Source organism: Corylus avellana, chromosome 2 (assembly GCF_965113065.1).
Source record: "Corylus avellana chromosome 2, dhCorAvel1.hap1.2, whole genome shotgun sequence".
Classification (NCBI taxonomy): domain Eukaryota; kingdom Viridiplantae; phylum Streptophyta; class Magnoliopsida; order Fagales; family Betulaceae; genus Corylus; species Corylus avellana.
Window position 1 is genome coordinate 30,178,175 of NC_142491.1, and position 11,482 is coordinate 30,189,656.

General features: G+C 39.2%; 4 protein-coding genes across 5 annotated transcripts in view; 3 read left to right on the forward strand and 1 right to left on the reverse strand.

The window, feature by feature from the left end:
* Nucleotides 1-274: 274 nt before the first annotated feature.
* Nucleotides 275-3,544, forward strand: LOC148587599 (uncharacterized). Its single transcript, XM_088512714.1, has one exon. It carries the CDS (start codon nucleotides 275-277, stop codon nucleotides 3,542-3,544), a length of 3,270 nt encoding a protein of 1,089 aa, XP_088368840.1.
* Nucleotides 3,545-4,855: 1,311 nt separating this feature from the next.
* On the forward strand, nucleotides 4,856-5,578 carry LOC148587600 (uncharacterized). The gene has a single exon (XM_088512715.1). It carries the CDS (start codon nucleotides 4,856-4,858, stop codon nucleotides 5,576-5,578), a length of 723 nt encoding a protein of 240 aa, XP_088368841.1.
* Nucleotides 5,579-6,545: 967 nt separating this feature from the next.
* Nucleotides 6,546-11,482, forward strand: part of FTA (farnesyltransferase A) — a 12,063-nt gene continuing 7,126 nt past the window's right edge. Inside the window, exons 1-3 of one of the 2 annotated variants that reach the window (XM_088513565.1) lie at nucleotides 6,546-6,886; nucleotides 6,999-7,104; nucleotides 10,714-11,474. In XM_088513565.1, coding sequence (XP_088369691.1) covers nucleotides 11,238-11,474 — 237 coding nt within the window. In that variant the 5' untranslated portion in view covers nucleotides 6,546-6,886; nucleotides 6,999-7,104; nucleotides 10,714-11,237. The remainder of the gene's footprint in view (nucleotides 6,887-6,998; nucleotides 7,105-10,713; nucleotides 11,475-11,482) is intronic. The other variant, XM_088513566.1, reaches the window with a different exon arrangement.
* LOC148587601 (uncharacterized) lies at nucleotides 10,690-11,061 on the reverse strand. The gene has a single exon (XM_088512716.1). The coding sequence runs from the start codon at nucleotides 11,059-11,061 to the stop codon at nucleotides 10,690-10,692; it is 372 nt and encodes a 123-aa protein (XP_088368842.1).

The following is an 11,482-nucleotide window of genomic DNA, read 5'->3' on the forward strand; positions in this document are numbered from 1 at the left end:
AACGAAAGGAGAGAGAATGGACACTTGGAAAGGGAGATGGAAAAAGTGGCAGGAAGAAAAAAGAAAATGGTGGAGATGAAGGGAAAATGGACGCTATGAAGAAGGGCTGTACGACTGAGTTGATTGACGATGGAAAAAATGGTTCGGGATTGGCGGAGGCTGATTTTCAGCCCCGCCGACCGCAATGATGATCTTAAGTTGGAACTGCCGGGGGCTTGGGAACCTCCGGACAGTTCAGGACCTTTGCTATTTCGTGAAGGCGAAGAGACCCGAAATGGTTTTCCTCATGGAAACCAAATTGCGGAGAAACAAAATGGAGAATGTTCGACAAAAGTTGGGGTTTTCCAACATGTTTGTGGTGGATTGTGTAGGTAGGAGTGGTGGTTTGGGACTTTTGTGGGGTGAGGATATGATGGTTGAGATTCAAAATTATAGTCATCGGCATATTAACTCCGTCGTACAAGATGCTAATAAAAATGTAACATGGAAGTTTACGGGTTTCTACGGACATCCGAAGGCTTCTAAACGACATGAGGCATGGGCGCTCCTAAAATATTTGGCTCACTTGGAACCCAAACCTTGGATGTGCATTGGCGATTTTAATGAAGTGCTTAATGGCACCGAGAAATGGGGTGGTAACATGCGACAACAAAGCCAAATGCAAGCCTTTCATAATACATTGGTGGAGTGTGGTTTGATTGACATGGGATATCTTGGCTCTAAATTCACTTGGAGTAATTGTCAAGAAGGTATGGACCTTATAAAGGAGAGGCTTGATCGGGGTGTGGCAAACCAAGAATGGTGGGACCTATTTCCGGAGGCAGCAGTGAAAGTGGAAGCGGCGGCCTCTTCAGATCATGCTCCATTATTCCTTAGCCTCTCCAATATTTTTTGGGGAAGCAAAAGGAAGAAGCAGTTCCGGTTTGAAGCAGGTTGGGCGAGGGAGAAAGGCTGCAAAGACGTGATCTCTGCTGTGTGGAAAAGGTCTATGCCGCAGGTTGATGGATGGGCCCTTTTGGAACAAAAATTAAATAAGTGCAAGCAGGAAATTAACATCTGGAAGGACAACAAGGCTGGTCCACAAAAGGAAAATTCCAAGAAGCTGCGTGAAGAGTTAGCAATATTGCAAAACAGTGAAGGAGCAGCGCACTGTGAGGATGTAAAAAAGCTCAAACGTGAAATCCAAACTCAACTTGAGAAGGAGGATCTATGGTGGCGTCAGAGGGCCAAATCCGAGTGGCTTAAGCATGGGGATAGGAACACTAAATATTTCCATGCTTGCGCCAACTCTAGGAGAACAAAAAACAGAATTGAAAAAATTAAAGATGAGAAGGGGCAATGGTGGGAGTCTTCGGAAGAAGTGGGTTTGGCTTTTGTGAATTATTATAAAGGATTGTTCACGGCTGGGAGTGTAGAAGAGATGGGGACGTGCTTGCAAAATATAAAACCTGTGATCACATCACGGATGAACGAAGAGCTGGGGATGATTTTTACTGCGGAAGAGATAACCCAAGCATTGCATCAAATGGCGCCCCTCAAAGCCCCGGGACCGGATGGATTGAATGCGGGTTTTTTCCAACAAAATTGGGCAGTCATGGGCACGGAGGTGTGTAGAGGTATACTTGAAATTCTTAATTCTGGAATTATGCCTGGTAATTTAAATAAGACCCACATTGCCCTTATCCCAAAAAATAAAAGCCCGGAGTGTGTGACCGAATATCGCCCCATTAGTCTTTGCAATGTCTTATATAAGCTTATTTCTAAGGTCCTTGCAAATAGACTAAAAAAGATACTCCCATGTGTTATTTCCCCTACCCAAAGCGCCTTTATCCCGGGGAGATTAATTACAGATAATTTATTGGCAGCTTTTGAGACGCTTCATACGATGCATTCAAGAATGGGGGGTAAAAAGGGTTACATGGCCATTAAAATAGACATGAGTAAGGCCTATGATAGGGTTGAATGGAGGTTTTTGGAGGCGGCCATGAGGAAAATGGGGTTCCAGGATGGGTGGATTAAATTAGTAATGATGTGTGTTACTTCGGTACAATATTCGATTATTGTCAATGGTGACCCTTGTGGGCTTTTTACCCCCTCTAGGGGCCTCAGGCAGGGAGACCCAATTTCACCCTATCTTTTCCTCATCTGTGCAGAGGCGCTAAGTGCTATGGTAACTCAGGCAAATAGGGAGGGGCTTTTGTCTGGGGTCCCTACCTCCAAAGGGGGCCCTAACATTAGTCATCTCTTTTTTGCCGATGACAGTTTGTTATTTTGCAGGGCAAATCTAGCTCAATGGAGTAACCTATCAGCAATCCTTCACTCTTACGAGGCTGCGTCGGGACAAAAAATGAATGCCTCAAAGACCGCTATATTCTTCAGTAAAAACACATCCTCTGCTATGAAGGCGACTATATTGGAGTTTGCAGGGACCCCAGCTACAAACAAATATGACAAATACTTGGGGTTGCCCGCCTTAGTAGGCCGTTCCCAAACAAAAGCTTTTCGAAGCATTGTGGAGAGGGTGAGGAAACGGCTTCAAGATTGGAAATTACGGTTTCTTTCTCAAGCTGGAAAAGAAATTCTGCTGAAGGCGGTAATTCAAGCTATTCCCTCATATTGTATGAGTGTTTTTTTATTTCCAAAAACTCTTTCTTCCGAAATTAATTCACTCATGCAAGGGTTTTGGTGGGGTCATAAAGCAAAAGATCGAGGGATTCCTTGGATGAGTTGGAGTAAAATGGGGTCGCCTAAAGCGCTTGGGGGTATGGGTTTCCGTGATTTACATTGTTTTAACAGAGCTCTTTTGGCAAAACAAGTCTGGCGAATGTGGGCTATGACGGATAGCTTAATTGCAAGGATTATGAAAAATAAGTACTTTCCGGATTGTTCAATTCTTGATGCAACAATTCGGAAAAAATCGTCATTTGCATGGCGTAGTATTCAAAGTGCATGTGTTTTAATAAAAGAAGGTCTGGTGTGGAGGATTGGCAACGGACAAAAAGTGCGAATTTGGGAGGACAAATGGTTACCTAAATCATCAACTTGCCGAGTGCAGTCTACCCCAAGCGTACTTGATCCGAAAGCTACTGTGTGCAACCTGTTTGATGGAAGTGGGTGCGGGTGGGATCAGTCCTTGCTGGCTCAGTTGTTCTCGGTGGAAGAAGGCCATCAAATCAGCTCTATTCCAATTAGCTCGACCAATCAGGAAGACCGACTCATATGGCGGGGAACAGTGAAAGGAATTTTCTCTGTTAAGAGTGCCTACCACCTACAAAAAGGCTTGGAGACCTCACAAATGGCCGAATGTTCTTCTAGGAAAAATGACAATACAGTATGGAAGACTATTTGGAAATTGCATCTCCCGAATGCGGAAAAAGTTTTTTTCTGGCGGGCTTGTCAGAATATTTTACCAACACGGGAGAACCTTGTGAAGAAGAAGATTATTTCAGATCCAAGCTGCCCAATCTGTGGACGGGAAGCTGAAACTATTGCTCATATTCTCTGGCTCTGCCCCTCAGCTCAAGATGTGTGGGGAGGGGTGTAGCACCCCAGATTTTTAAAGTCTTATTTTAGAGATATTAAATTGATGCTATGATTATATTAATATTCATATTAGGTAATGACATTTACTTTGAGGTTGAGATATTTATTGATGATATTAGGTAATAATATTTATTCTTGAGGAATTTATTAGATCTTATGAATATTATTGGAATGAATATTGATTTGAGGTTATTATATCATGATGATGATTTTATATTGATTATTTTATTGGGAGATTTAAGAGATATGATAATTGATGATTGATTGGTATAATTTGGAGTATGATTGTAATAATTGGTAATTGGTGAAATAATAGGATAGTAAATGGTAGGTATAAGGATGGTAGAATAAGAAGGTAGAATAGTATAGGTAGAATAGTATAGGGTTGGTAGAATAGTATAGGGTTGGTAGAATAGTATAGGGTTGGTGAAATAGTATAGGGTTGGTGGAATAGTATAGGGTTGGTGAAATAGTATTTGATTTTCTCCTATAAATAGAGCTCTTCTCCTTCACAATTTTCACCACTCATCTCCTCTCCCATCTCTTGCATATATTCTTCCTTCTTCCGCTTTTTACTCGGTCTTTCTTCTTTCTAAGAGTGTTTACTCAGAACAGAGAGAGAAAGGGCGAGACCAAGCGCTACAAGAAAGAAAGAACACAAGAGAAACCGAGAGTGAGATGGGAAATTTAAGACAGAGAGCTGAAGAGGAAGAAAGAGAGTTTAGGCGAGAGAGAGAGAGAGAGAGAGAGAGAGAGAGAGAAAGTCAGTGAAGGGATTGTTATGGGTATGGATCAACTGCAGCAGAACGGGTTTCAAGTAATTACCTTTGATGATCCATTCATGTAATCCACTGTAAGTATTCTTACTTACTGAGTATGATATTGATATCCAATAATACGGATTTTTGTGGTTTTATAACTTGTCTAGCATTTTGCTATATATGATTCAACAATGATTTATATTATCGGAAATCAATTGACTCACTACTTCACAGTTTTTTTGTAGTGTTTGCAGGAATGGAAAATCAAGGTAATTATGCAGTTGTGATTAGAGATTCATATTGAGATGTACAGAGATTCCAAGTTGGTTAAGTTTTGTCTAGAGTTTAGACTGTCGGATAGATTTGTATAAATGCCTTGTACGACATAGCTTTGGGTATTTTTGTATAAAGAAAAGTATTTTAACAGTATTTTTTTTGTATTGATAATTACAGTTTTTCCGCTATATGAGATTAGATTGTTACAAGGGGCCTGTCCTATTTTTCAAAAAAGCTCCTTTATTGAGCCTGATTTTCTAAGAATAACAGAGGGAATGTTGAGCCGCTGTACGGTGGAGGAGTTTCATACTTTTGTGATTATAGCTCGCCGAATCTGGTTAAGGAGGAATAAACTAATTCATGAAGGCTTTTTTTCTCATCCAAATGCAGTTGTATTTAGTGCCTCTGAGGCTCTGCGGGATTTCCAAAATGTGCAGGTGGATTCCCAGCCTGTGGAGGACCCAGTGGGACTCCCTCCTACGGGGAAGTGGGAGGCTCCTTTGTTAGGCTGGCATAAGGTGAACTGGGATGCGGCTTTAGGAAGGCAAACTGGGAGAATGGGGTTGGGAGTGGTCATCCGAGATCACACAGGGAGCTTGGTTGCAGCCCGGAGTGTCACACGACAGGGAGGTCTTGCTCCCGCAGCTGCTGAGGCCATGGCAGCTCTCGTGGCTGTTCAAACTGCCCGAGAGTTGGGTATTCCACAAGCATGGTTTGAGGGTGATGCGAAGTCCATTGTGGAGGCAGTAAACTCCTTGGAGGCAGATTGGAGCGGATACGGGCACCTGGTGGACGACCTTCGTTCAGAAATAAAAAAGATCGCCTGCTGGAAAATGACTTATGTCCGTAGAGAGAGTAACAGGGCTGCTCACGTATTGGCCAGGAGGGCTACGTCTGAGGAGTTGGATAGCATGTGGCTTTATAGTTCCCCTGAATGGCTAGCTGAGATTATTGTATCAGAGCATAATGCTCTGTCCCACGATTGTGTTGTTGCTTGAGAATGAAATAACATCGGCTCTTTTATCAAAAAAAGAATTTGGTAATCGGCTAATTGGTGCTATTGCTAATTATGGTGTATAATTGTATAACGTATTAACGTTATTAATGTGTGTAATGAGTAATTACTAATTTACTATTAATGAATTTAATGTATAAGTTTATAATGGTGTAACCGTGTAAATGTGTAATTATTATTAATGGAAAATTGGTAATTGAATTTGACTAATTGGCTAATTGGAATGGTGGTAGTTTTTTGTTTTGTTTTGTTTTGTTTTTTTTTTTTTTTTTGTTTCGCTGAATCGCTGGCATGTGGCATCGCTGCAGGCTTGCAGCCGTGTGGGAAAATAGAAATTGTTAATTTTTAGACTTATTTATATTGATTTATGGTGAACGTGATTACAACTATGATCCATTTTTTTCGTAGAAAGTTTTTAATGTGTGGCTAAACGCACGTTTATACATCTGATTCAACGAGTGGATTTTATCATTAAATATGTAACTTTAATAAACGGTCAAGATTGTTGCATCTATTTTATAGAGGAAAATCTCACCATTATACGTGTACAGAGAATTATAAAACTTAAGGATTTGTTTTTCGAAGTGAGCCCATGCTTGACACGCTGCGAACGGATTAAGGTAAGAAAACGCATTCTTTAGGGTTCATCTCCACCGTCAGATCTTGATTTATAATTTTTATACCAATCGCAGCCGTTGATTTGAGAACATGAGATATAGTTGTCAAGCACTTCGGAGAGAGGAAATAATGTAGTGTTTTAATTATTCATGAGATTGATTTCTTGTAAGTAATCTAACGGTTTAAATTTAATCTTCGAATTTATGATTATATTGAAGGGCAAAGATCAGACACTGCAGTGATTTCAGTTGACTGCACACTTAGGAAACAAATCACCAACGCTTCAATTATCGTTTACAGCCATTAACACTAAATGCGAAAAGTTGAAAACCAAATCAAATCCCTAAAATTTGGCCGGATTTTTGTGCGATTCTTTCATGCGGAACAAAGAATGCCAACAGATCAAACGATTCATACCCCTTGATCTTCCGAATTTGAGTCTCTCTCTGAGTCTTGTGCGAATCTGCGATCTTCACTTCACCTCCCAATAGACACATCGATGACAGAGTCAAAGCATGCTCTTGAATCTTGATCTAAGTGATATGGTTGGGAATGAGTGGGTCTGGGCCGTCACGGCCTCTCGCTCTCGAGTTTCTTCCACGTAAAATCGATTGAAGAGGAAGAACAGTCTCGAGTAGTCTGGGTCGTCTGGCTAAAGAAGGCTACAAGTTAGGTAATTTGCTTTCAATTAGTAGAATAGTAGTTAATTTCTTCTCCATTTGTAAGCCCTAATGTTAACCTTGGCCCTTACTTATGCTCATATTGCTTAATTTTTCACCTTTCAGGGGACAACCGTTCAATCTCTGTATCTTTGATTTTGTTTTTCTACTCTTCAAGCCTCAACCCAGCGTCGACATCCAACTAGACCAACAACATACTACTTAGACTGAGGTTATTTTATTTCATTAAGAAATTTGTTCATAAGTTTATGTCTGGTTAATGATTATAAAACCCTATTTGATTTATGCTTTCTGGTTCATATTGTGTTTCATTTTTTTTTAGGGACTGAATGGTTTATAATTTTATGCTCTGATTAATTTGATGCTCTTTTATAATAATACATATTAGTTATTGCATACTAAGGCTATTGTAATATCTTTAAAGGCATGGAGGGAGATTCGAACCAACTTCATCTGATTTTGGAGGTTGAGGAGGTTGTGGAGTATGAAAATGAGGCATGTCTTGTGGATTTCAAGATTTTATTTTCACTTTAGTAAAGACTAAAGAGTAAAGACTGTCTGTATTTCATTTGCAATATGTAAAGTGATTGTAGGCTTATGGTTTGTCATTGCTGCCATTGCATATCAATATTTCATAGTGATATTGCAAATATAAAATATTCGTTAGTTTTTTTTGTAATACCATTTCATATTTGATATGCAATTGTTTTTGGATAATTTTGGACTTGTAATTGTAAATGTTTGTCTTTGTTAGTTGCAGGTTGTAATGTGGTTTTAGAGAATTTGATCAAAATAAGTTGTATATATTTTTTAATTTTTGTTATCCATTATTTGTTAATTTAAATTTATTAATAATTTTTTAAAAAATATATTTTATACCTTTCGAGCCGGGCGAGTCGGGTACCCGATAAGGGGCTTGGCTCGCCTAAGAATCGGGCCCGAGCTTGGTCCTAGACAAGCTATTATTCTTGGCGGGCCGGGCCAAGCAGTGATTTCAAACCCGTCACGAGCTCGAGCCGGGCTTGAGCCCGTTAACTATTTTCATGAGTTGGTCTTGAGCAAGCTCGGCTCGTTTACAGCCCTAATTACGGGCATATACCATATATGTGCGAATTGTGGAATAATATATATATAATTTTGTTTTATTGGAACTTTATTTATGTGTGCTTCATGTATTTTGTATCGGTTAATTCGTCTTGGTGGTTTGAAATGTCACTAAAACACTAAAATCCTTTTTTTGAGATTATGTTGGGAAATGGATTTTTGGATCCTAAGATGACACTCACCAAATTTGGAACGGTTACCATAACATGTGTCTTGAAAAGAGTTTTTCTAGAATAGGGTTGCTTGCGTAATTTCAAGATCTGTAGCAAAAGTTATATATGTTTTACTAAACATTACATGATGCGGTCAAAACTACAGAAAAAGTCAACGATCAATCGATGGAAAGCACCGATCGATCAAACAATGCGACCTAGGACGCTAAAATGTCTCTTTTTGAGTTATAAAAATGTTGTTTTGGGGCTAGGGTTCCATTTTGTGCACCCAACCTTTACACATGACCCAACTGCCTCTAAATATAGAAAATTGATAGAGAAAATAAAGAAATTGAAGAAAATTGAGAAATTTGAGAGGAGAACAAGAGAAGGGCGTGTGCTCGGAGCAAGATGGCTCAAAACGAGCTTCAAGGGTAAGATCTTAACACTATTCTTTTGAAGTTTCGTAAAGTTTCATAAGATTTATGGTACATTGATTTATTATGTCGAAATTTGTATGGTGTGTGTGGGTATTTTGTTAATGTGTTTGTGTGTTGGGTAAGAATGATAGAGGATAAGGTCTCTTCCATGAAAAGACTCAAGCTTTTCTTTGAAGAGCTTGAGACTTTGGGATGATATGGTGAAGGATGGGCTGTATGAGGATGGAAAATGAGATCAGAAGAGTTAGTGTGTGATTTAATGTGAATTAATGATAATTTTAGAGTTAGAGATTTAAAGTTTTATGGATGCTTTAAGTTATTTCGTTTTCCATAGTGTTCAAGAATAGTTTGAGGTGTTGATGTGCAGATCTATTGTATCTTGGAAGTGTAGGAAATGAAAGCCTTGTCTTTTAAAAGAAAGGTTGAACATTTGGTAAAAAAATGTGGACTTTTGATGTTTGGATGCTACTTCAAGGATTGATTTATGATTAGAATAGTGCAAGGAAGCACTTTTAGGCCTTAAAATGTAGGGGTGTCAAAAAAGAATTGGGTACCAACCGGTAACTGGGAAACGGGAAAACTGGGAAACCGGTTTTGATTCCGGATAACTAGGTAATTGGGTATATATATATATATATAATAATAATAATAGTATTATTATTATTTTTTTAATTTTTAATTTTTTTAGGGCATTTTTAAACATTGAATTTTTATGTAATTTGTAAACATTGGATTTTAAGGGCATTTTTAAACAATGAAGTTTTAAGACATTTTTAAACATTGGATTTTTATTTTTTTAGGCCCAAAAAGCCAAAAACAATGATTTTTAGGATTTTTTTATTTTTATTTTTTGAGCAATCCCAACAAAGCCCAACTTATGGGGACAAAAATGCTCATTGTCTTTTTTTTATTTTTTTTATTTTTTTTAAAATTAGCAAAAAATTGTTAAATTAAGCACAAAAATTAGACATAATACCTCAATAAGCTAAAAAATTAGGCTCAATACCTAAAATAAGCCTAAAATGATTTTTTTTTTTTTTTTTTTAAAACCGGTTACTTGGTTCGGATAACCGGGTATCAACCGGAACCGGCCGGTTATTGTATAACCGGGTAATCAGGTACCCAGTTCTGGTTTCGGTTTTCCGAAATTAAAAAATCGGGTACTCCAGTTCTGGTTTCCAGTTTTGGCCAATAATTGGGAACCGGAACCGGGTTGACACTTCTATTAAAATGTGTTAAATGAGCTATAAATACAACCTTTTGGAGTTTTAGAATTTCTACCTGGGAGGATTGATTGCCTTGAAGAACAATCGATTGGTCATCAATGATTGACTGTTGTTGATGATGGAGGATCGATGCCAGGACAAAATGCAAATTTTGGGGTTTAGACACTAAGATATGATTTTTAAATGGCACATTTTTAATTAAGGAAATTATGTGATATGATTCTAGGGTTTATTGTAAAGCCTTCAAGAGAGTTTTCAAGGAATATATGCCAATAAAAAGGCGATACACAACAATGAAAACCAAAATAAAGTTTAAGCGACCGAGGTAAGCAAGCTACTAGTAACAATTATTCATGTTCCTAACAGAATAGTCATACTAAATGGAGCCTAAGTTTAGGTTGAACTGTTGAAGGGAGGATAAGGTAAAATAAAAAGGATTTATTTAAAATTTTAAATACATTGCATTCTATACACAGTTAAATACAAACAATAAAGGGAAACTTCACTTTAAACCCCTAAATTACTACGTATTTTGAAAAATCCCTTCAAAATTCAAAAACTCTTAATTTACACCCCTAAACTTTTAATTTTAATCAATTTACTCTCTCCGTTAGATTTTAAACGTTAAAAGTAATAAAATAACATATATACCATTGACTTTTTTATAAAATTTTAAATTTACCCTTAATTCTTTTTTTTTTTTTTTTTGTGGTGTGAAAAGAGAAAAGGAATCTAGGCTTTGTTTGGCAATAGGGTCACATGTCTAGATACCGCATCTGACCATCCGTGCGTTTTGACCAAAAATGTTGAATTTTCAACTTTTTTTAACGCGATTTGACAATTTTACCCTCCTTCCAATTTCTTCTTTCTCTTGTTAATTTGTTGTTTTTTCGTCCAGTCCACAGTTGTCGACAAAGCAAAGCATGCGGAGGGCCATGGCGTGGTGGAGGGGCACGGCAGAGTAGAAGAAGTTGGCGGCGGCGAATAAGAGGCATACGACAGAGAGGGCGGTGATGGAGCCTGTGAATCTGGCGGTGAATCGGGCGGCGCCGCCGGGGAGGGAGATGGTGACGGAGAGGATGGACTCAAAGAAGGAGCGGATGGAGTCGAAGTAGAGGAGGTAGAGCATGGAGAGGACGCTGAGAAGGAGGGCGTGGAGGAGGAGGAACACCAGGGTTTGCCACTGCTCCACGCCGTAGATCGCGTAGATCTGGCTCCAGTCTCTGCTTGTCGCCGTTTTGCCCATTTCTTGCTTTTCCTTACCTTTCCTTCTCCAATCTAATGTGAGAGATTCTACGGGTAATTGAATAGAGAACCTACCAACTGGGAAAACAAATTCTGGGTGAGAATTCGGGCCAGCAATCCCATCTTTTTGCTCTTCCCGAGCGAGAGTGAGAAAAACTGAGAAGAGAGTTGGTAGGGATGGACTCCGACGAGGGCAACGAGCAGAGGGTCCCGCTCAGCCAAAGGCCCGATTGGTCGGACGTGACTCCGGTTCCCCAGGACGACGGTCCAAATCCAGTCGTCCCGATCACCTACAAGGAAGAATTCGTGGAAACCATGAACTACTTCCGAGCCGTCTACCTGGCCGACGAGCGCTCGCCTCGCGCTCTTTGGCTCACCGCCAATGCCATCCGCTTGAATGCCGGCAATTACACTGTAATCTA